This window comes from Podarcis filfolensis, assembly GCF_964270895.1.
Source record: "Podarcis filfolensis genome assembly, chromosome: 16".
Classification (NCBI taxonomy): Eukaryota; Metazoa; Chordata; class Lepidosauria; order Squamata; family Lacertidae; genus Podarcis; species Podarcis filfolensis.
Genome location: NC_139620.1, coordinates 7198509 through 7223681, shown reverse-complemented (window position 1 = coordinate 7223681; position 25173 = coordinate 7198509). Strand labels below are relative to the sequence as shown.

At 44.8% G+C, this 25173-nt stretch overlaps 5 protein-coding genes across 5 annotated transcripts; all 5 read left to right on the top strand.

Moving 5' to 3' along the window:
- Nucleotides 1–378: 378 nt before the first annotated feature.
- LOC310751541 (protein S100-A12-like) lies at nt 379–3426 on the top strand. Its single transcript, XM_083590805.1, has 3 exons — nt 379–534; nt 1498–1661; nt 3123–3426. Exons 2-3 carry the CDS (start codon nt 1521–1523, stop codon nt 3282–3284), a joined length of 303 nt encoding a protein of 100 aa, XP_083446931.1. The 5' UTR covers nt 379–534; nt 1498–1520; the 3' UTR covers nt 3285–3426.
- Nucleotides 3427–7036: 3610 nt separating this feature from the next.
- Nucleotides 7037–13665, top strand: LOC310751891 (protein S100-A12-like; the record flags this gene model as incomplete). Its single annotated transcript, XM_083591647.1, has 3 exons — nt 7037–7222; nt 7902–8102; nt 13558–13665. The coding sequence occupies 2 exons, from the start codon at nt 7037–7039 to the stop codon at nt 8037–8039; spliced, it is 324 nt and encodes a 107-aa protein (XP_083447773.1). The 3' UTR covers nt 8040–8102; nt 13558–13665.
- On the top strand, nt 12633–13665 carry LOC310751892 (protein S100-A12-like). The gene is made up of 2 exons (XM_083591648.1): nt 12633–12832; nt 13359–13665. Exons 1-2 carry the CDS (start codon nt 12647–12649, stop codon nt 13494–13496), a joined length of 324 nt encoding a protein of 107 aa, XP_083447774.1. The 5' UTR covers nt 12633–12646; the 3' UTR covers nt 13497–13665.
- Nucleotides 13666–17735: 4070 nt separating this feature from the next.
- On the top strand, nt 17736–18772 carry LOC310751893 (protein S100-A12-like). The gene is made up of 2 exons (XM_083591649.1): nt 17736–17937; nt 18466–18772. Exons 1-2 carry the CDS (start codon nt 17752–17754, stop codon nt 18601–18603), a joined length of 324 nt encoding a protein of 107 aa, XP_083447775.1. The 5' UTR covers nt 17736–17751; the 3' UTR covers nt 18604–18772.
- A 2653-nt stretch (nt 18773–21425) lies between these two features.
- LOC310751922 (protein S100-A12-like) lies at nt 21426–24273 on the top strand. The gene is made up of 3 exons (XM_083591696.1): nt 21426–21533; nt 23291–23454; nt 23964–24273. Exons 1-3 carry the CDS (start codon nt 21452–21454, stop codon nt 24099–24101), a joined length of 384 nt encoding a protein of 127 aa, XP_083447822.1. The 5' UTR covers nt 21426–21451; the 3' UTR covers nt 24102–24273.
- The last annotated feature ends 900 nt before the right edge of the window (nt 24274–25173 follow it).

The window sequence follows — 25173 nt, the reverse complement described above, 5'->3', positions numbered from 1 at the left end:
CTATCTATCCAGGATTGCCTTTGACAAAGGCATTCTGTTAGGTAGGATCCCAGAAGGGCGGTGAACCTGTGGCTCTCTAGATGTTGCTCTAAATTAGTTGCATATAACCCACTGGCCTCATTCCACTATTGCTGCAAAAAAATGCCCCCGGCATCAATATTTCACCATAATCTAGGTTACTTCCAGGAAACTCCATGCCCTTCCCATATACTCAAAAACAGGTTCCATATTATTTTTATGAGCCTCTAAGTAAAGAATACAAAGTATTTCTTCATATTATGTGCAAACTTGGTGTTGAATGGTCACAAGTTTGTTGGGGAGGGGGAGGGAAGGCCCCCCAGGTGTGTTGCTGAAGGAAGAACTTCATCATATATCTTGAGCAAGAGGTGACTGGTTTGAGGGATCAAAGATTTCACAACTAGGGGTGGTAGCAAATTACTTGATAGAGTATAAAAGGTGGGTTCTTCATAGGACTGTTCACCACACCTTGGCTCATCTTAGCTCTCTCGTTAATCTCATTAATCACCGTCTGAGGTAAGTTGAAGACAACGGGGAGGTTTCCTTGTCTGATTTTGTAGGTTTCAGCCTTTGTGTTGGAGATAGGATGCTACTTGTTTTTCAGGGTATTTGCTGATGCTACAGGAACACCTGCATGGTCTCCCATTCATCATCTTTGACCAGGGGTGAAACTCATCTTTATTTCACCTGGGTCAGAGACTCAGTTTGGCGTGCGTGCACAGACACAGAGACTGGAAGCCTCAGTGACAACCCTCTGGAGGCTTCATCCAGGGCAAAAAACCTGGCTAGCCCCCCTTTAGCTACAGCTCTGCCCCTGACCATCAACCATGGTGGCTTGGGCTGATACAAGTTGGAGTCCCAAGTCACAGGTCCATCTAGCCGAGTACTTTCTGCACCAGACTAGAGAGCCCATCTATCTGGGATTGTCTCTAATGAAGTTGTTCAATTAGTGCAAGGATTTCCACTAGTGTAATGGAGCTCCTCTCCTCTACTTGTCACCCCCACCAAACCTGTTGTGGATGTTCTACCAGCCCTACAGAGGAGGTCCGAGGAGAGCACAGGAAGAGCACAGGGAGATTAAGTTCCATCATTCAAGTGGAAATCCTTGCACTAACTGAAAAACTTTTTTGGATCTGGAGCAATATATTTCAGACTAGACTTAGCAGCGCCTATGGTTTTACATTCTCTTGAATCTTGTTGCACCAGTGCACCATGAAAACTCCTTAATTTCTCAAGGCTGTCTCTCCACTCTGCATCCAACTGTATTAGTCAATTTTTCCTTCCTTCCTTCCTTCCTTCCTTCCTTCCTTCCTTCCTTCCTTCCTTGTCTCCAGACTTTGTTTATCCAGTCTTCAGTGGTTGGAGTCATTCTATTTTCCCAGTCATGGCAGATAGTTATTAAATATTAAATTGATATTAAAGGAGACATTTAATGGACTTTTTTGCATTTATTCTTATGCTCCTCTTATGTCTATTTAGGTTACCAACAGAAAACCTTCAAAATGTCCAAGTCCAAGACTCAGATGCAAGTTCTGGCTGATCAGCTGATTGACCTCTTCCATAAGTATTCTGGGAAATCTGACACCATCGACAAGAAGGAGTTCAAGAAGATGATCAACGAGCAGTTTCCTGACTGCGTTGAGGTGAGGTGGAGATAAGATGGGCGTGGGCAATTGTTGGGCACTTGAAGTCAGAGGTGACACATTGGCATCAATGTGCAGCACGCCTCTGGGCATGTTAAGATAGTGATCGGCACCTCAGCAAGGCAGCACTTGGAAGTGAGCAAGGCTACCCTGTTAGGGAAGTATATTTAGGGATGGGTGGATATGTCCATTTCAGTGGGTATCATTTTCTCGTTTTTTCTTAAATTCAGTTCTCCACATTTTGAAAATTTATGTATTAAAAAAAAATAAAAATCCTCTTTTGGCAAAGCAATTTCCCCTTATAATGATTTTTTTTGGTATGCTATTTTCACTAATCTATTTTAAACACACTTTGCCATAGTAAAAAAAAGAGAGAGTATTATTACTATTATTATTATTATTATTAATAATTTTTATTTATACCCCACCCTCCCCAGCCAAGGCCGGGCTCAGGGCGGCTAACAAGCAATAATAAAAACAAATTGAATGAACACAATGTATATAGTACATGCATTTCTTAACACTTAGCTGGATAAGTACATTCCAGAATCTGAAGAAAGGTGAATTTGGCAGGGTGAGATTCAAATGTGAACTGGATTGGATTTCTCCCCTGTAGATAGATATAGATATATAGATATACATCTCAGGAGAATTGGGGGCTCAGGCTTCTCAGACATTCCTGAGAGCCAGTGTGGTGTAGTGGTTAAGAGCAGTAGCCTCGTAATCTGGGGAACCAGGTTCGCGTCTCCGCTCCTCCACGTGCAGCTGCTGGGTGACCTTGGGCTAGTCACACTTCTCTGAAGTCTCTCAGCCCCACTCACCTCACAGAGTGTTTGTTGTGGGGGAGGAAGGGAAAGGAGAATGTTAGCCGCTTTGAGACTCCTTAAAGGGAGTGAAAGGCGGGATATCAAATCCAAACTCCTCTTCTTCTTCTTCATCCTCAGATAAAGTCTCTGAGAAAAGCAATGCTCCAATTAGTCCAAAGCCCAATTAGTCTAGCATCTGACTCTCACAGGGCCCAACCAGATGTCTCTGGGAAGCTTACAAGCAGAAGCTAAGCACTAAAAGATGAATATACCCCCCTTTAAATGACCTGAGTATTAAAAGAGAAAGTTTTCTTCTCCTTTTTAAATATTCTGCATTTTGAACTCCTTTACGTTGCTGCTCATTTGGGTCTGCGTTCAACTTCTGCTGATGTTACTTTGCATTAATACCATTCTGTTAAACTGGTAGTGGGGAAATTTTCAGTCCTCCGGTTGTGGCTGAACTACAACTCCCATCAGCCCCGGCAAGTATGGCCAATGACCAGGGGTGAGAATGGGAAGTGTAGTCTTGATGATGTCAGGAGGTTCTCCCCATCTATGGCAAACCTTTGTTTCGCGATGGTCTGATGTCTTAGATGCATATCAACAAATTTCAACCTGAAACCTTTTGTTCCTCCATTCCTTCTCCTCCCTACAGTACCCACAAAACCAGCAAGGGAAAGACAAGCTCTTCAAAGACCTGGATACAAACAAAGATAACGAATTGAGTTTTGAAGAATGGACCCGCCTGGTTGGGTCATTCCTCTCTTGCTCCCACATTAAGTTCCACCAGCATGAGGGACATCACCACCACCACTGAGAAAAGACCCAGCAGGTCCTCCAGGGGACTGTGGTCAGGGGCATGTTGGATACCAACCTTCCAAACAAACAAAGCCCCCCTGCCCACATCCCCTGGCTTGAAATGTAATGTTTTGGCAATAAAATAAGAAATAATCATTTAACCTGGAAAGTCTAGGATGTCTTACTTTTTGGGGTGACAAGGCAGTTTGAAACAGGTTTTGAGTGCAGCGGGGGAAGGTTGTGTTAAGTTTTCTGGTTCTGGCTTCCATGCTGTATTCATCTCTGCCACTTCTCCTTTTTACAACAACCCCTCAGTGCGACTCCATTCCTACTTGACTCACACATCTGCCAAGTATGTTGCCCTTGTAGAACTCTCTGCTGAGTCCCTGCAACATTCTTAGATGATAATAGGGACATCAGCATTCGAGGAATATTGGGGGGGTATGCAATGTTTTTACGGGATCAGAGGCCTTTCAGGAAATACCTAAAATCGAATATTAAGCCAAGTGATGCTCAGAAACTGGATGAGGCCAAAGGGAACGGACACTGAAAAGCTGGCTTTGCAAAGCTTTGCTTCAGCCACATTCCCTTTTCTTGCAGTTGCTCACTTAGACATGTAGAAGCAAGTTGATTCTTTGTGAAACAGCCAGCGGATGAGATTAACCCCGCCCCCACCTGATGCTTGAAGAAAATAGAATCTCTCACCGAATAAAAAGAGGAAGACAAAAACAAAGGGAAGCATACGAACACACACAGGGACGTATGTGTGTGGGTCTCCCTCTCGGGCAGAAATTTAAAATCCTCTCAATATACTTAAATATGGGGGAGGAAAAAGCGCTACTGTAGGGTCACCGGTTGGAGGAGGAGAGGAAGAGTGTGAACGCAAAGGAGAGGAAAAGGGAAGATGGAGGGAAGAAAGGAGGAAAGTGAAAGATGAAGGAGAAGGGTGGAAAGCGGAGAAGGATGTAGGGAGAAAAGGAGTAGGTTAAATATAAAGAGGAAGGATAGAGTAAGGAGACAATCATGGTAATGGATGGAAGGAGAAGCAGGTGTATGGGATAAAGGAAACGAGCTGAGGAAAGAGAGGGAGAAAAGAAGGGAAGGGGAGGGAAAGAGAAAGAGAAAGGAGGATGGGACAGGGAAGGCAACCAGAGGATGGATAAAAGGGATGAAGGATGAAGAGGAAGGCAGGAGGAGGATGCTGTGTTCTACATAGATCCATCGATTACTACTTGTAGCCAATGGTAGTCCTACTCAGAGTAAACCCATTGTAATACACATGGTTCACGTCAATCTATGTATTTTAGCAGGGGCTGCTCTGGGTATAAGTTGGCTGCATATGACCCATGGAAATCATTCCAACCACTGCAGCAAAGAATGCACCCAGCGTTCCATATTGCGCAAGAATGCATGCCGTTTTCAGAAACTTCGGGCCCCACCTATATCTACAAAACGGTTTAACCACAATGTGATTTATGAGTTCTAAGAAAGAAATGAAAAGCGATGCCGCGCCATGGGTGTAAACCTGTTGTTCCTAAATGATGAACAGTGATTGGCCACAAGCTAGGGAGGGAACCCCAGCCCCCAGAGGTGCCTTGCTGAAGGAAGATCTCCATCAGATACCTTGAGCACCAGGTGCTCAGGGTTAAATGGTTCAACATGGGAGTGTCATTTGAGAAGGAGCAAAGATTTCATAAGTGGGGGGGGGGGTGGGAGCAGGATTCTAGATGGGGTATAAGAGGTGGGAGCGATTTAGGGCTCTTCATCCAACTTTGGCACATTCGAACTCTCTTGTTCACCACCACCAAGGTAAGCTGAAGCTATGGGAAGCTTTCTTGGGTTCTTGTTGGGTTATACATTGGACATAGGGTGCTAAATCTTCTTGAGATTATCAGCTAGGGCAGGGACGAAAAACCTGTAGGCAAGGCTCCAGATGTTCTGGACTCCAACTCCCACCAGCCCCAGTCAGCGTTGTCAATGGACAAGGATGACAAAGTCCGGCAACATCTGGTGGACTGTAGGTTCCCCGTCGTTGCAGTAGCTCTAACACAATTCAAGGTGCTCACATAGGTATTTAAAGCCCTAAATGTCTCACTTGTTCCCTGCAGAACCTCTCAAGTGATATGGTCTTTGTAGGTCCATCACTCTCTCTGGAGTTCGGTTGGTGATGGTGGCCTGGAGAAGACCTTCTCTGTGGCAGCCCCTTAGTTGTGAATCTCCTTCCACAAAGAGGTTCATCGTAGAATATTAGAGTTGGAAGGGACCCAAAGGTTCATCTCGTCTAATCCCTTGCAATGCAGGAATCACAGCTAAAGCATCCATTGTAGATGACCATCCAACCTCTGCTTAGAAACCTCCAAGGAAGGAGAGTCTACAACTTCCTGAGGGAGTCCATTCCACTGTCAAACAGCTCTTACTGTCAGAAAGTTATTCCTGTTTAGTCGGAATCTCCTTTCTTTAACTTGAATCCATTGGCACATCCAGCACCTTCATTATACAGCTTCCAGTGTAGATGCATCACTTTATGCTGGCTTTTGACACTTGTAAGTTGCTTTAAATGGGTTTTAATATAGTGCTTTAAGGTTAAAACCTGTCTTGGGACCTTACGGGAAAAGGTGGAGAATAATGACAATCTCAGTACTTTGTGAGTACGGTGGAACCTCGGATTGCGGACATAATCCATGATGGAGGCATGTCTGCAACCTGCAGCACCGTGTCGGCACACGCGTGGAGCTTTCCTCTCCCCTCCACCAAATCTGTTCTGGGAGTTCCCCCAACCCTCTGGAGCGGATGTAGGGTGGGGAGCCTAGGGAGATAAGGTAAAGTTCTGTTACGTAAGCTGAGATTCTTCTGCTAACAGAATAACCTGGAGGTGTCCAGACCAAGATATTTAAGAGTATCCCTGGCAGCATATATAGATTTACATTTAACAACAACCATCTCCTTGCACTCTGTTGCACCAACACATTATGAAAACTCTCCATTTCTGAAGAAAACAATTCCAAGGCTGTCCACTCTCTTTGCCCCTGGCTGTATTAGTCAATTTCACCATGTTTACTAGGTCTCCAGATTTTGCTTATCTACTTGAGATATTTATCTTTATATTTTTGAGTTTTTCGAGTTTTGACAGATAGTTAGGCAGAAAACATGTATTATCCTTTTCTACGAAAAGAAGTGCTGGAACTCATCGTGAATGGCTGACTTGTTCTCTTATTATGGCAGTGGCGCCCACCTGACTTTTCCTGAGTTCTGGCACAAAAATAACCCCTTGTGTATCGCAATTTAAGGCTGGATCTTTAACAAAGTAAAAAACGAAAATAACAGACAGGTTTGTCAGGAGCGCACATCCTGGGGTTATTTCCATTTCCCTTATTGCATGATGGCAAAATTACATTCTTTTAAGATAGTCCCCAATACATGTTGCATGTTTGCAGTAGAAACTTGGGTAAGTAGATAATGCAATCAATGAATATGTAAGTAGTTCTACAGGTACGCCATCTGAACAACACTTAAATGAACTAAATAAAAAACAGAATTCAAATGGAGAGCTGTCCTGTGCTAAGTAGGACACATGGTCACTCTATTCTTAATTCTGAAGAATTATAAAATCAAAGATTTGGAAGGGACACTGAGGATCATCTAGTCTCAACTCCCTGCAATGTAGGAATATGCAGCTGCCCCATATGGGTATAAAACCAGCAGCCTTGCTGTTATCAGCCCTACGCTCTAACCAATTGAGCTATCCAACAAATAATCCAGGCAGAGCCGCTCATGTGTTCCTTTGAATTCCCAGGTTGCCACCAGAAGCCCTTCGAAATGTCCAAGCCCAAGACTCAGTTGCAACAACTTATTGAACAATACATAGATCTCTACCACACGTACTCTGGGAATTCTGACAGCCTTGACAGGCAGGCATTTAAGAAGATGCTGGATGAGCAGTTTCCTGACACTGATGAGGTGAGGGGGAGATAAAAAGAGGCAGGGGCAAATTCTGGCCACTCAAGGGCCTGGGACACCCATTGGCACCAATGTGCAAGATTCCTTTGGCCACGTTAAGACGGGGAGGGGCTGAAATCTCACCAGGTCTCTGCTTTGAAGGATGCTCAGCTACTCTGAAAACAAAGCATATCTAGGGATGGACAGCTATGTCTGTTTCAGTCTCTTCAGTCTTAAATTCCGATCTCCCCATTTGCGCTGCATTTTTTCAAAAAATGTTTCTTGTAATTCTTTCCTATTAAAGATATTTTTGTATGCATTTTTGCCCAATATACCCATTTTTGCAAAGCACCTTTCCCTAATATGCTGCATTTTTGTATGTTATTATTGCATAGATGATCGATATAGACAGATAGATGGATTATAGATAAATATATAGATGATAGATAGAGATGAAAGATGATAAAGAAGGGAAGTAATTGATAGTTTAAGGATGTAAAAATGAGTACTTTAAATTGTAAAACAGAACATTTAATTAAAAAGATAGAGAGATGATTGATGATTGATGATAGATAGATAGATATATTTGTGCACATCTTACTGTAGCATATGAATTTTTATACATATTACTTGGCTGGGGAAATGCAACAATCACATCTGAAGTCTTCTCCCCTCCATTTTCCCACCCCTAACACTGCAGTCTCCCTTGAAGAAACAAAAGAGGGACCAGCTCTTCAAGGAGGCGGACATAAGCAAGGATGGCAAACTGAGTTTTGTTGAAGTGGGCCACCTGATGGCAAAATTTATCGCTGAAACTCATGACAAACTCCACAAGTAAGAAGGGCGTCCCCTTGGCCACTGGAAAAATGGCCCAGCAAATCCTCCAGGAGACGTCAGAGGAGTGTTGGATACTAACCTCCCAAATATTCACAAACCCCTATCCGCATTCACTAGCGTGGAATGTAATTGCTTTGGCAAAAGAATAAGAAATAAACATTTAACTTTTGGTGTCTTATTTCAACCTCAGTCTGACAAACTGCAGTGTTACTGCCTTTTCTATATTCAATCTCTTGCCTGGGAGACTATGGAAGATTAGCTTCTTCACACACCTCTGCCTACCTTGCAGGTTGATTTGCAATACATGTGGGCATCTAGTCCTTGCTCAGGGATCCGTCAATAGAAACCTCCTCTGGTGTGGTGGCTAGGAGATGAGGCTTTGTTTGATTTATTTCTTGTATTTATCTCCCCTCTTTCTTCCAAGGAGCTCAAGGTTCTGTACATAATTCTCCTCCTCCTCCTCATTTTATCTCCACAACAACCCTTATGCATTAGGTTAGGCCGGGAGAGACTGGCCTCAGTTCACCCAGTGAATTTCATGGCTGAGTGGGGACTTGAACCCTGGTCTTCCAGTGCCTAGTCTAACGCTCTAATCACTATACCACACTGTCTCTCTCAGTTCAACTCTACAATTCCGTGATTCTTGGGACAGCTTCTTATTCCTGCAATGCAGGAAGTTGGGACCAGATTATCCTCAGAGTCCCTTCCAACTTTGCAATTCTATGATTCTAAGGTGTCCATGTGTCCTATTTAGCCCAGGGCAGTTCCCCATTTGAACTCTATTTTTTATTTAGCTCATTTAAGTGTTGTTCATATGACTTGAGGGACACGGGAGGCACTGTAGGTTAAACCACAGAGCCTAGGACTTGCCGATCAGAAGGTCGGCGGTTCGAATCCCCGCGATGGGGTGAGCTCCCGCTGCTCGGTCCCTGCTCCTGCCAACCTAGCAGTTCGAAAGGACGTCAAAGTGATATCAAAGTAAGTCGTATGACTTACATCAGGGGTCAGCAAACTTTTTCAGCAGGGGGCCAGTCCACTGTCCCTCAGACCTTGTGAGGGGACAGACTATATTTTTTTGGGGGGAATGAATGAATTCCTATGCCCCACAAATAACCCAAAGATGCATTTTAAATAAAACCGCACATTCTACTCATGTAAAATCACCAGGCAGGCCCCACAAATAACCCAGAGATGCCTTTTAAATAAAAGGACATATTCTACTCTTGGAAATACATGCTGATTCCCGGACCGTCCATGGGCCGGATTTAGAGGGCAATTGGGCTGCATCTGGCCCCTGGGCCTTAGTTTGTCTACCCATGACTCACATATATAACTACTTACATATTGATTATTTGCATTACCTACTTACCCAAGTTTCTACTGCAAACACGCAATATGTATTGGGACTATCTTAAAAGAACGTAATTTTGCCATGATGCAGAGAAATGCAAATGATATCAGGATGTGCACTCCTGACAAACCGGTCTGTTATTTTCGTTTTTTAGTCAGTTAAAGATCTGGGCTTAAATAGTGATACACAGGGGGTTTTTTGAGCTGGAACTCAGCAAAAGTCAGGTGGGCGCCACTGCCATTATAAGAGAACAAGTGAGCCATTCACGGTGAGGTCCAGCACTTCTTTTCCTAGAAAAGGGTAATACATGTTTTCTGCCTAAGTATCTGTCAAAACTCGAAAAACTCAAAAATAGAAAGATAAACATCTCAAGTGGATATGCAGTTCTGGAGACCTAGTAAACATGGTGAAATTGACTAATACAGCCGGGGGCAGAGACAGTGGACAGCCTTGGAACTGTTTTCTTCAGAAATGGAGAGTTTTCATAATGCGTTGGTGCAACAGAGTGCAAGGAGATGGTTGTTGTTAAATGTAAATCCATAGATGATGCCAGGGATACTCTTAAATATCTTGGTCTGGACACCTCCAAGTTATTCTGTTAGCACAAGAATCTCAACTTACATAAACAGAACCTTACCTTTCTTATCTCCCTAGGCTCCCCCCCCCCCCACATCTGCTCCAGAGGCTTGGGGAAACTCCCAGAACAGATTTGGTGAAGGTGACAGGGAGGGGAGAGGGAAGGCCCTCCCCCAGGCCACTGTCACCAACCAATCTCCAGAGAGCGATGGAGCTGCAAAGAGGGTCCCCTTGGCCAATCATGTCACTTGAGAGGGTCTGTAGGGAAGGAGGCAGCCCTTGAGATAATTAGGGAGCGAGACATTTAGGGCTTTAAACACCAATGTGAGCACCTTGAACTGGGCTGGAGCTGCTTACGATCTTCCAAAGCTTGCCATACTTTGTCATTGTCCATTGACTTTTAGACACTTCAGGATCTAAGTAATGAAATAACTATTTTTTTGTGTATAAGAATATTTTTTTTTTATAAAAAAATTGAAGTTTAAAATATGGTGTCATCTTATACACTGATAGTGCATAGTGCATATTCTTAATTTTGATTCTCAGAAAATAAGGGGCGTTTTTTTACACGGGTGCATGTTATACACCAAAAATACTATAATTAATATGTAAGTCACTGTATATGTAAGCCATATGAGCCGCACTCAAATGAGCTAAATAAAAAACAAAATTCAAATAGAGAGCTGTCCTGTGTTAGGTAGGACACATGGACACTATTGTTGATCCTGAAAAATCATAGAATTGCTGAGTTGAAAGGGACCCTGAGGATCACCCAGTCTCAACTCCTGGAATTGCAGAAATAAGAAGCTGTCCCATATGAGGATAAAGCATGCACAAGAATGCATGTTGTTTTCAGAAACTTCGGGCCCTACCTATATCCACAAAACAGTTTAACTGCAATATGTTTTATGAATTCTAAGAATGCAATGTTGACCAGAGGCTGTAAACTTGGGGCTCCTAAATGACGGACAGTGATTAGCCACAAGCTGCAAGGAGGGAACCCCAGCCCCCAAAGGTGTCTTGCTGAGAGAAGATATTCCTCAGATACCGTGAGCGCAGGGTGCTTGTGGTTAATGTGTGCAACCGGGGAGTGTCATTTGAGAAGGAGCAAACATTTCGCAAGTGGAGGGGGTGGGAGCAGGTTTCTAGGTGGGGTATAAGAGGGGGGAGCGATTTAGGGCTCTTCATCCAACTTTGGCGCATTCGAACTCTCTTGTTCACCACCACCGAGGTAAGCTGAAGACTATGGGAAGCTTTCTTGGGTTCTTGTTGGGTTATACATTGGACATAGGGTGTTAAATCTTTTTGAGATTATCAGCTAGGGCAGGGACGAAAAATCTGTAGGCAAGGATCCAGATGCTCAGGATTCCAAATCCAGCCAGCCCCAGCCAGCATGGTCAACGGACAAGAATGACAAAGTCCAGGAACCTTTGAAGGATTGTAAGTTCCCCATCGTTGCAGCTGCTCCAGCCCAATTCAAGGTGCTCACATTGGTGTTTAAAGCCCTGAATGTCTCACTCCCTATTTATCTCAAGGGCTGCCTCCTTCCCTACGGACCCTCTCAAGTGACATGATTGGCCAAGGGGACCCTCTTTGCAGCTCCATCGCTCTCTGGAGCTTGGTTGATGGCCTTCCCTTTCCCCTCCCTATCACCCCCACCAAATCTGTTCTAAGAGTTTTCCCAACCCTCTGGAGCAGATTTTTTTTTGGGGTGTGGGAGCAGGGGGGTGGAAAGAGAGCCTAGGTGAAGTTCTGTTATGCAAGTGGAGATTCTTGTGCTAACAGAATAACTTGGAGGTGTCCAGACCAAGACATTTAAGAGTATCCCTGGCAGCACCTATGGATGTACATTTAACAGCAACCATCTCCTTGCACTCTGTTGCACCAACACATTATGAAAACTCTCCATTTCTAAAGAAAACAGTTCCAAGGCTGTCCACTCTCTTTGCCCCTGACTGTATTAGTCAATTTCACCATGTTTACTAGGTCTCCAGATTTTGCTTATCTACTTGAGATATTTATCTTTATATTTTTGAGTTTTTCGAGTTTTGACAGATAGTTAGGCAGAAAGCAAGTACCACCCTTGCTATTTTTCAAGGAAAAGAAGTGCCGGAACTCACCATGAATACTTCACTTGTTCTCTTATAATGGCAGTGGCTCCCACCTGACTTTTCCTGAGTTCCGGATCAAAAAACCCCCTGTGTATTGCAATTTAAGGCCGGATCTTAACCAACTGAAAAACAAAAATAACAAACAGGTCTGTTGGGAGTGCACATCCTGGGGTTATTTCTCTTATTGCATCATGGCAAAATTACATTCTTTAAAGATAGTCCCCAATACATGTTGCCTGTTTGCGTTAGAAACTTCAGTATTTAAGTAATGTAACTAATCGATATGGAATTCGTTGTACATGTAACCATATGAACAACACGTAAATGAGCTAAATGAAAAACAGAATTCAAATAGAGAGCTGTCCTGTGTTACGTAGGTCAGATGGACACCACCTTATTGATCCTGAAGAATCATAGAATTGCAAAGTTGGAAGGGATCCTGAGGATAATCTGGTCCCAACTCCCTGCATTGCAGGAATGAGAAGCTGTCCCATATGGGGATCAAACCTGTAACCTTTGTGATATCAGCAGCATGCTCTAACAAACTGAACTTTCCAGGCAGAGCCGCTCATGTGTTCCTTTGAATTCCCAGGTTGCCACCAGAAGCCCTTCGAAATGTCCAAGCCCAAGACTCAGTTGCAACAACTTGCTGAACAATACATAGATCTCTACCACACGTACTCTGGGAATTCTGACAGCCTTGACAAGCAGGCATTTAAGAAGATGCTGGACGAGCAGTTTCCTGACACTGATGAGGTGAGGGGGAGATAAAAAGAGGCAGGGGCAAATTCTGGCCACTCAAGGGCCTGGGACACCCATTGGCACCAATGTGCAAGATTCCTTTGGCCACGTTAAGACGGGGAGGGGCTGAAATCTCACCAGGTCTCTGCTTTGAAGGATGCTCAGCTACTCTGAAAACAAAGCATATCTAGGGATGGACAGCTATGTCTGTTTCAGTCTCTTCAGTCTTAAATTCCGATCTCCCCATTTGCGCTGCATTTTTTCAAAAAATGTTTATTGTAATTCTTTCCTATTAAAGATATTTTTGTATGCATTTTTGCCCAATATACCCATTTTTGCAAAGCACCTTTCCCTAATATGCTGCATTTTTGTATGTTATTATTGTGTATATGGTGTGTGTGTGTGTGTGTGTGTGTGTGTGTGTGTAGAGCACACTTTACTGTAGCATATGAATTTTTATACGTATTACTTGTGGCTGGGGAAATGCAACAATCACATCTGAAGTCTTCTCTCCTCTGTTTTCCCACCCTCAACACTGCAGTCTCCCTTGAAGCAACAAAAGAGAGACCAGCTCTTCGAAGAGGCGGACATAAACAAGGACGGCAAACTGAGTTTTGCTGAAGTGGGACGCCTGGTTGCAAAATTCATCGCTGAAACTCATGAGAAACTCCGCAAGTAAGAAGGGCGTCCCCTTGGCCACTGGAAAAAATAGGTCCAGCAAATCCCTCAGGAGACTTCAGGGGAGTGTTGGATACTAACCTTCCAAATATTCACAAACCCCTATCCGCATTCACTATCTTGGAATGTAATGCTTTGGCAAAATAAGAAATAAACATTTAACTTGGAAATCATTTGGTGTCTTATTTCAACCTCAGTCTGACAAACTGCAGTGTTACTGCCTTTTCTATATTCAATCTCTTTCCTGGGAGACTATGGAAGATTAGCTTCTTCACACACCTCCTTCCATCTTAGAAGTTCATTCCCATCTAGGTCAAGTATTTGAATTTCCCAGACATAGCCGAAATTCTGATGTCAGAAACAGTGTCCGGGAGGAAACCACTGACATGTCAGAGTGTATGGCAACCAATGTCAATTTGGGCGAATTTAATTTAAAATAGCTCAAAAACTTCCTTTCCTTTTTGAGATCTTGCAAAACTAAATAAAGCTGAACAACCCCCCCAACCCCCCAAACTTTTTTTGGAATATGTCAACCCTACTCTACCTAGACGCAACCCTTGGTGTGATTGTTGCAGTGTTGGAACCAAGAGCAGTGGTGCAGCAGGGCCAGTCGCCCCAGGAGCAAAATTGTTAGGGGGCATAAAATTTCAACACCCAGTGCTCCCTCAATACAGCTGTGCGCTTCCATTCCTGGGCTCCATTGAAAACAGCTTCTCCATGGAAACCAGGAAAAGAGCTTTCCAGACGATGGAACGACTCTTCTTTCCTTATCTCTATGGCTGCAATCTCTTGGTTGACGCAGACGCTGTTAGGCAGCTGAATGCATATGCATATTCCGTCTCCCTCCCTCCCTCCCTCCCTCCCTCCCTCCCTCCCTCCCTCCACCGCCCTGTGTACTGGCAACCCACGTTATGCCACTGGCTGAGAGTCCGGGGTTCAAATCTCCACTCATCTATGATTCTTTGTGGGTGTGACCTTGGGGCACTCACTGTCTCTCACAACAACCCTGTGAGGTAGCTTAGGCTGGGAGTGGGAGACTGGCCCCAGCTCACCCAGTGAGGTCCATGGCTGCATGGGGACTTGAACCCTGGTCTTCCAGAGCCTAGTCTAACCCTCTAATCACTACTCCACACTGGCTCTGTCAGCTCAACTCACACGGGTTCAAATCTCCACTGCCTCCTGAGCTGACAGCTGCAAAGAGGGAATCAGCAAGAGCCTTGGGCCACCCTGGCCAAATCTTAATAACTTCCATTCTGAAATATGGCAGGCTGATGCACAGGTGTAAATGTGGCTGGAGGGTTTTCCCTTTCTCCTCTCTTCCTGGACTTCGCCTCCTCTACCGTAGGAGCAGGAGGAGGAAGAGAAGGGAGTGGGTGGACAGGGGTACCCTTGTTTTTTGGAGAAGGAGGAGTGTGTGTGCATGTGTGTGCTAAAAATGGTGGCAGGAGCTGCTGTACTAATGGCCGTACCTTGGGCTTTTTTTGAGCTGGAACTTAATGGAAGACAAAAAGAAGAAGAGTTTGGATTTAATATCCTGCTTTATCACTACCCTAAAAGGTAAAGGGACCCCTGACCATTAGGTCCAATCGTGACCGACTCTGGGGTTGCGGCGCTCATCTCGCTTTACTGGCCGAGGGAGCCGGCGTACAGCTTCCGGGTCATGTGGCCAGCATGACTAAGCCGCTTCTGGTGAACCAGAGCAGTGCACGGAAACGCCGTTTACCTTCCCGCCGAAGTGGTACCTATTTATCTGCTTGCACTTTGACGTGCTTTCGAATTGCTAGGTTGGCAGGAGCTGGGACTGAGCAATGGGAGCTCACCCCGTCGTGGGGATTTGAACCACCGACCTTCTGATCGGCAAGCTCTGTGGTTTAACCCACAGTGCCACCCGCGTCCCTTTATCACTACCCTAAGGAGTCTCAAAGCGGCTAACATTCTCCTTTCCCTTCCTCCCCCACAACAAACACTCTGTGAGGCGAGTGGGGCTGAGACACTTCAAAGAAGTGTGACTGGCCCAAGGTCACCCAGTAGCTGCATGTGGAGGAGAGGAGATGCGAACCCGGTTCACCAGATTACGAGCCCACCGCTCTTAACCACTACACCACACTGGCTCTCTCAGTTCTGGAACTCAGTTCTGGCACCCCTCTGGTGCTTGCCATCGCCAATATAAGAGAACAAGGCAGGTGTCCATGGTGAGTTCCGGCACCTCTTTTTCTAACCACTTTGGGAATCGAGACATTCAGGACAAAGTCTCAAAGCCATGGTGGCTTAACATTTTTTTGTGACTGTCCTGTCAAAATTGGGTCACTTATAGGGTGTCTCTGAAGAGGTGTGTGAAGAAGGAATGAGGAACTGAAATTGATAGATCCATCAATCTCTACTTGTAGCCAGTGGGAGTCCTACTCAGAGTAAATCCATTGTAATAGACCTGGCTAACTCTAGTTCAATGTGTTTTAGCGGGGGCTGCTCTGGGTATAAGCTGGCTTCATAGGACCCATCGAAATCATTCAAACCATTGCAGCAAAAAATGCACCCAGCATGCATATTGCACAAGAATGCATGCTGATTTGAGAAACTTCAAGCCCCACCTATATCCACAAAACAGTTCAACCGCAATATGATCCATGCATTCTAAGAAAGCAATGTTGCACAGATGGTATGAAATTGATGCTACTAAATGATGGACGGTGATTCGACACAAGTTGCAGGGAGGGAACCCCAGCCCCCGGAGGAAGATCTTAATCAGATATCTTGAATACATGGTGGTCAGGGTTAATGGGTGCAACTGGGGACTGACAGTTGAGAAGGAGCAAAGATTTCATAAGTGGGGGGTGGGAGCAGAAATCTAGATGGGGTATAAGAGGTGGGAGCGATTTAGGGCTCTTCATCCAACTTTGGCACATTCGAACTCTCTTGTTCACCACCACCAAGGTAAGCTGAAGACTATGGGAAGCTTTCTTGGGTTCTTGTTGGGTAATACATTGGACATAGGGTGCTAAATCTTCTTGAGATTATCAGCTAGGGCAGGGATGAAAAATTTGTAGTTTTTCCAGATGCTTGGGATTCCAATTGCCACCAGCCCCAGCCAGCATGGTCAATGGACAAGGATGACAAAGTCCGGCAACCTTTGGAGGATTGTAAGTTCCCCATCGTTGCAGCTGCTCCAGCCCAATTCAAGGTGCTCATATTGGTGTTTAAAGCCCTGGATGTCTCACTCCCTAACTATCTCAAGGGTTGTCTCCTTCCATACAGACCCCCATTCTGAAAGTTTCCCCAACCCTCTGGAGCAGATTTTTTTTTGGGGGGGGGGTGGAGAGCCTAGGGAAACAAGAAAGGTAAAGTTCAGTTATGCAAGTGGAGATTCTTCTGCTAACAGAACAACATGGCTGTGTCCAGTCCAAGATATTTAAGAGTATCCTTGGCAGCACTTCTGGATTTACATTTAATAGCTACCATCTCCTTGCACTCTGTTGCACCAACACATTATGAAAACTCTCTATTTCTGAAGAAAACAGTTCCAAGGCTGTCCACTCTCTTTGCCCCTGGCTGTATTAGTCAATTTCACCATGTTTACTAGGTCTCCAGATTTTGCTTATCTACTTGAGATATTTATCTTTATATTTTTGAGTTTTTCGAGTTTTGACAGATAGTTAGGCAGAAAACATGTATTATCCTTTTCTACGAAAAGAAGTGCTGGAACTCACCTGGCACCCACCTGACTTTTCCCGAGTTCTGGCACAAAAAAAAAACCCCTTGTGTATCGCAATTTAAGGCTGGATCTTTAACAAAGTAAAAAACGAAAACAACAGACAGGTTTGTCAGGAGCGCACATCCTGGGGTTATTTCCATTTCCCTTATTGCATGATGGCAAAATTACATTCTTTTAAGATAGTCCCCAATACATGTTGCATGTTTGCAGTAGAAACTTGGGTAAGTAGATAATGCAATCAATGAATATGTAAGTAGTTCTACAGGTACGCCATCTGAACAGCACTTAAATGAACTAAATAAAAAACAGAATTCAAATGGAGAGCTGTCCTGTGCTAAGTAGGACACATGGTCACTCTATTCTTAATTCTGAAGAATTATAAAATCAAAGATTTGGAAGGGACACTGAGGATCATCTAGTCTCAACTCCCTGCAATGTAGGAATATGCAGCTGCCCCATATGGGTATAAAACCAGCAGCCTTGCTGTTATCAGCGCTACGCTCTAACCAATTGAGCTATCCAACAAATAATCCAGGCAGAGCCGCTCATGTGTTCCTTTGAATTCCCAGGTTGCCACCAGAAGCCCTTCGAAATGTCCAAGCCCAAGACTCAGTTGCAACAACTTGCTGAACAATACATAGATCTCTACCACACGTACTCTGGGAATTCTGACAGCCTTGACAAGCAGGCATTTAAGAAGATGCTGGACGAGCAGTTTCCTGACACTGATGAGGTGAGGGGGAGATAAAAAGAGGCAGGGGCAAATTCTGGCCACTCAAGGGCCTGGGACACCCATTGGCACCAATGTGCAAGATTCCTTTGGCCACGTTAAGACGGGGAGGGGCTGAAATCTCACCAGGTCTCTGCTTTGAAGGATGCTCAGCTACTCTGAAAACAAAGCTTATCTAGGGATGGACAGCTATGTCTGTTTCAGTCTCTTCAGTCTTAAATTCCGATCTCCCCATTTGCGCTGCATTTTTTCAAAAAATGTTTATTGTAATTCTTTCCTATTAAAGATATTTTTGTATGCATTTTTGCCCAATATACCCATTTTTGCAAAGCACCTTTCCCTAATATGCTGCATTTTTGTATGTTATTATTGTGTATATGGTGTGTGTGTGTGTGTGTGTGTGTGTGTGTGTGTGTAGAGCACACTTTACTGTAGCATATGAATTTTTATACGTATTACTTGTGGCTGGGGAAATGCAACAATCACATCTGAAGTCTTCTCTCCTCTGTTTTCCCACCCTCAACACTGCAGTCTCCCTTGAAGCAACAAAAGAGAGACCAGCTCTTCGAAGAGGCGGACATAAACAAGGACGGCAAACTGAGTTTTGCTGAAGTGGGACGCCTGGTTGCAAAATTCATCGCTGAAACTCATGAGAAACTCCGCAAGTAAGAAGGGCGTCCCCTTGGCCACTGGAAAAAATAGGTCCAGCAAATCCCTCAGGAGACTTCAGGGGAGTGTTGGATACTAACCTTCCAAATATTCACAAACCCCTATCCGCATTCACTATCTTGGAATGTAATGCTTTGGCAAAATAAGAAATAAACATTTAACTTGGAAATCATTTGGTGTCTTATTTCAACCTCAGTCTGACAAACTGCAGTGTTACTGCCTTTTCTATATTCAATCTCTTTCCTGGGAGACTATGGAAGATTAGCTTCTTCACACACCTCCTTCCATCTTAGAAGTTCATTCCCATCTAGGTCAAGTATTTGAATTTCCCAGACATAGCCGAAATTCTGATGTCAGAAACAGTGTCCGGGAGGAAACCACTGACATGTCAGAGTGTATGGCAACCAATGTCAATTTGGGCGAATTTAATTTAAAATAGCTCAAAAACTTCCTTTCCTTTTTGAGATCTTGCAAAACTAAATAAAGCTGAACAACCCCCCCAACCCCCCAAACTTTTTTTGGAATATGTCAACCCTACTCTACCTAGACGCAACCCTTGGTGTGATTGTTGCAGTGTTGGAACCAAGAGCAGTGGTGCAGCAGGGCCAGTCGCCCCAGGAGCAAAATTGTTAGGGGGCATAAAATTTCAACACCCAGTGCTCCCTCAATACAGCTGTGCGCTTCCATTCCTGGGCTCCATTGAAAACAGCTTCTCCATGGAAACCAGGAAAAGAGCTTTCCAGACGATGGAACGACTCTTCTTTCCTTATCTCTATGGCTGCAATCTCTTGGTTGACGCAGACGCTGTTAGGCAGCTGAATGCATATGCATATTCCGTCTCCCTCCCTCCCTCCCTCCCTCCCTCCCTCCCTCCCTCCCTCCACCGCCCTGTGTACTGGCAACCCACGTTATGCCACTGGCTGAGAGTCCGGGGTTCAAATCTCCACTCATCTATGATTCTTTGTGGGTGTGACCTTGGGGCACTCACTGTCTCTCACAACAACCCTGTGAGGTAGCTTAGGCTGGGAGTGGGAGACTGGCCCCAGCTCACCCAGTGAGGTCCATGGCTGCATGGGGACTTGAACCCTGGTCTTCCAGAGCCTAGTCTAACCCTCTAATCACTACTCCACACTGGCTCTGTCAGCTCAACTCACACGGGTTCAAATCTCCACTGCCTCCTGAGCTGACAGCTGCAAAGAGGGAATCAGCAAGAGCCTTGGGCCACCCTGGCCAAATCTTAATAACTTCCATTCTGAAATATGGCAGGCTGATGCACAGGTGTAAATGTGGCTGGAGGGTTTTCCCTTTCTCCTCTCTTCCTGGACTTCGCCTCCTCTACCGTAGGAGCAGGAGGAGGAAGAGAAGGGAGTGGGTGGACAGGGGTACCCTTGTTTTTTGGAGAAGGAGGAGTGTGTGTGCATGTGTGTGCTAAAAATGGTGGCAGGAGCTGCTGTACTAATGGCCGTACCTTGGGCTTTTTTTGAGCTGGAACTTAATGGAAGACAAAAAGAAGAAGAGTTTGGATTTAATATCCTGCTTTATCACTACCCTAAAAGGTAAAGGGACCCCTGACCATTAGGTCCAATCGTGACCGACTCTGGGGTTGCGGCGCTCATCTCGCTTTACTGGCCGAGGGAGCCGGCGTACAGCTTCCGGGTCATGTGGCCAGCATGACTAAGCCGCTTCTGGTGAACCAGAGCAGTGCACGGAAACGCCGTTTACCTTCCCGCCGAAGTGGTACCTATTTATCTGCTTGCACTTTGACGTGCTTTCGAATTGCTAGGTTGGCAGGAGCTGGGACTGAGCAATGGGAGCTCACCCCGTCGTGGGGATTTGAACCACCGACCTTCTGATCGGCAAGCTCTGTGGTTTAACCCACAGTGCCACCCGCGTCCCTTTATCACTACCCTAAGGAGTCTCAAAGCGGCTAACATTCTCCTTTCCCTTCCTCCCCCACAACAAACACTCTGTGAGGCGAGTGGGGCTGAGACACTTCAAAGAAGTGTGACTGGCCCAAGGTCACCCAGTAGCTGCATGTGGAGGAGAGGAGATGCGAACCCGGTTCACCAGATTACGAGCCCACCGCTCTTAACCACTACACCACACTGGCTCTCTCAGTTCTGGAACTCAGTTCTGGCACCCCTCTGGTGCTTGCCATCGCCAATATAAGAGAACAAGGCAGGTGTCCATGGTGAGTTCCGGCACCTCTTTTTCTAACCACTTTGGGAATCGAGACATTCAGGACAAAGTCTCAAAGCCATGGTGGCTTAACATTTTTTTGTGACTGTCCTGTCAAAATTGGGTCACTTATAGGGTGTCTCTGAAGAGGTGTGTGAAGAAGGAATGAGGAACTGAAATTGATAGATCCATCAATCTCTACTTGTAGCCAGTGGGAGTCCTACTCAGAGTAAATCCATTGTAATAGACCTGGCTAACTCTAGTTCAATGTGTTTTAGCGGGGGCTGCTCTGGGTATAAGCTGGCTTCATAGGACCCATCGAAATCATTCAAACCATTGCAGCAAAAAATGCACCCAGCATGCATATTGCACAAGAATGCATGCTGATTTGAGAAACTTCAAGCCCCACCTATATCCACAAAACAGTTCAACCGCAATATGATCCATGCATTCTAAGAAAGCAATGTTGCACAGATGGTATGAAATTGATGCTACTAAATGATGGACGGTGATTCGACACAAGTTGCAGGGAGGGAACCCCAGCCCCCGGAGGAAGATCTTAATCAGATATCTTGAATACATGGTGGTCAGGGTTAATGGGTGCAACTGGGGACTGACAGTTGAGAAGGAGCAAAGATTTCATAAGTGGGGGGTGGGAGCAGAAATCTAGATGGGGTATAAGAGGTGGGAGCGATTTAGGGCTCTTCATCCAACTTTGGCACATTCGAACTCTCTTGTTCACCACCACCAAGGTAAGCTGAAGACTATGGGAAGCTTTCTTGGGTTCTTGTTGGGTAATACATTGGACATAGGGTGCTAAATCTTCTTGAGATTATCAGCTAGGGCAGGGATGAAAAATTTGTAGTTTTTCCAGATGCTTGGGATTCCAATTGCCACCAGCCCCAGCCAGCATGGTCAATGGACAAGGATGACAAAGTCCGGCAACCTTTGGAGGATTGTAAGTTCCCCATCGTTGCAGCTGCTCCAGCCCAATTCAAGGTGCTCATATTGGTGTTTAAAGCCCTGGATGTCTCACTCCCTAACTATCTCAAGGGTTGTCTCCTTCCATACAGACCCCCATTCTGAAAGTTTCCCCAACCCTCTGGAGCAGATTTTTTTTTGGGGGGGGGGTGGAGAGCCTAGGGAAACAAGAAAGGTAAAGTTCAGTTATGCAAGTGGAGATTCTTCTGCTAACAGAACAACATGGCTGTGTCCAGTCCAAGATATTTAAGAGTATCCTTGGCAGCACTTCTGGATTTACATTTAATAGCTACCATCTCCTTGCACTCTGTTGCACCAACACATTATGAAAACTCTCTATTTCTGAAGAAAACAGTTCCAAGGCTGTCCACTCTCTTTGCCCCTGGCTATATTAGTCGATTTCACCATGTTTACTAGGTCTCCAGGTTTTGCATATCTACTTGAGATATTTATCTTTATATTTTTGAGTTTTTTGAGTTTTGACAGATAGTTAGGCAGAAAGCATGTATCACCCTTGCTATTTTTCTAGGAAAAGAAGTGCCGGAACTCACCATGAATGCCTCACTTGTTCTCTTATACAGTCATACCTCGGGTTGAATATACTTCAAGTTGTGCGAGTTCGAGTTGCGCTCCTTGGCAACCTGGAAGTAACGGAGCTCGTTACTTCCGGGTTTCGCCGCCTGCGCATGCGCAGACGCTCAAAATGACATCATGCGCATGAGCAGAAGCGGCGAAAAGCGACTTGTGCGTGCGCAGACGCGCCGTCGCTAGTTACATTTAATTCTAGATGCGAACGGGGCTCCGGAACGGATCCCGTTCATATCTAGAGGTACCACTGCAATGGCAATGGCGCCCACCTGACTTTTGCTGAGTTCCGGCTCAAAACCCCCCTGTGTATTGCAATTTATGGCCAGATCTTTAACCAACTAAAAAACAAAAATAACACAGAGGTCTGTTGGGAGTGCACATCCTGGGATTATTTCCAGTGCTTTTTTTCTGGGGGTACACAGGGGTACACATACCCCTAAACATTTTTGAATCCAGGTTTGGCCTCATTGAGGAGCAGTATTTAAATATGAGTAGGAAAATGAGAATACCCCTAAACAATTTTTTTAAAGAAAAAAAAAGCACTGGTTATTTCCATTTCCCTTATTGCATCATGGCAAAAATACATTCTTTTCAGATAGTTCGCAATACATGTTGCATGTTTGCAGTAGAAACTTGGGTAAGTAGATAATGCAATTGATCAATATGTAAGTAGGTGAACGTGTAAGCCATCTGAACAGCACTTAAACGAGCTAAATAAAAAATAGAATCCAAAAGGAGAGCTGTCCTGTGTTAGGTAGGTCACATGGACACCTTATTCTTGATCCAGAAGAATCATAGAATTGCAGAGTTGGAAGGGAGCTTGAGGATCATCTGGTCCAAAGATGGGGATCAAACCTGCAACCTTGGTGTTATCAGCAGCATGCTCTAACCAACTGAACTACCCAGGCAGAGCCGCTCATGTGTTCCTTTGAATTCCCAGGTTGCCACCAGAAGCCCTTCGAAATGTCCAAGCCCAAGACTCAGTTGCAACAACTTATTGAACAATACATAGCTCTCTACCACATGTACTCTGGGAATTCTGACAGCCTTGACAAGCAGGCATTTAAGAAGATGCTGGAGGAGCAGTTTCCTGACACCGATGAGGTGAGGGGGAGATAAGAGGAGGCAGGGGCAAATTCTGGCCACTCAAGGGCCTGGGACACCCACTGGCACCAATGTTCAAGGCTCCTTCGGCCAAGTTAAGATGGGGAGGGGCTGAAATCTCACCAGGTCTCTGCTTTGAAGGATGCTCAGCTACTCTGAAAACAAAGCATATCTAGGGATGGACAGATATGTCTGTTTCAGTCACTTTTCAGCCTCAAATTCCGTTTTCCCCATTTGGCTGCATTTTTTTAAAAAATGTTTATTGTAATTCTTTCCTATTAAACATATTTTTGTAAGTGTTTTTCCCCAATATACACATTTTTGCAAAGTTCCTTTCCCTAATATTCTGCATTTTTGTACGTTATTATTGCATATATATATATATATATATATATATATGCACACTTTGCTGCAACATATGAAATTTTATACATGTTATTTGGCTGGGGAAATGCAACAAACAGATCTGAAGTCTTCTCTCCTCTGTTTTCCCACCCTCAACACTGCAGTCTCCCTTGAAGCAACAAAAGAGAGACCAGCTCTTCGAGGAGGCGGACATAAACAAGGACGGCAAACTGAGTTTTGCTGAAGTGGGACGCCTGATTTCAAAATTCATCGCTGAAACTAATGACAAACTCCACAAGTAAGCAGGGCATCCCCTTGGCCACTGGAAAAAATAGGTCCAGCAAATCCCTCAGGAGACTTCAGGGGAGTGTTGGATACTAACCTTCCAAATATTCACAAACTCCTATCTGCATACACCAGCTTGGAATGCAATGCTTTGGCAAAAGAATAAGAATTAAACATTTAACTTGGAAATCATTTGGTGTCTTATTTCAACCTCAGTCTGACAAACTGCAGTGTTACTGCCTTTTCTATATTCAATCTCTTTCCTGGGAGACTATGGAAGATTAGCTTCTTCACACACCTCCTTCCATCTTAGAAGTTCATTCCCATCTAGGTCAAGTATTTTAACTTCCCCAGACATAGCTGGGATTTCAACATCAGAAACAGTGTCCGGGAGGAAACCACTGAAATGTCAGACTGTATGGCAACCCATGTCGATTTGGGCGAATTTAATTTAAAATAGCTCAAAGACTTCAGGTTGTTGTTTTTTTGAGATCTTGCACAACCAAAAAAAACTCCCCCACCCCCCTTTTGAAATATGGCAATCCTAATATACCTATAAGCAACCCTTGGTGTGATTGTTGCAGTGTTGGAACTGAGAGCTGTGGTGCAGCAGGGCCAGTCGCCCCAGGAGCAAAATTGTTAGGGGGCGCAAAATTTCAACTCCCAGTGCTGCTTCAATACAGCTGTGTGCTTCCATTCCTGGACTCCATTGAAAACGGCTTCCCCATGGAAACCAGGAAGAGAGCTTTCCAGACAATGGAACGACTCTTCTTTCCTTATCTCTACGGCTGCAATCTCTTGTTTGACGCAGACGCTGTTAGGCAGCTGAATGCGTATGCGTATTTCATTTGTCTCCCTCCCTCCCTCCCTTTCTCCCACTCTGCATGGCCCTGTGTTCTGGCAACCCATGTTATGCCACTGCCTGAGAGTCCGGGGTTCAAATCTCCACTCATCTATGAATCTTTGTGGGTGCGACCTTTGGGGCACTACTGTCTCAGCTTAACCTAGCATGCAGGGAGGGTTATGAGGATTTAACAGGGAGCAGGAGAAGCCACTATAGTCACCTTGAGCTACTTAGGAGGTAAAAAC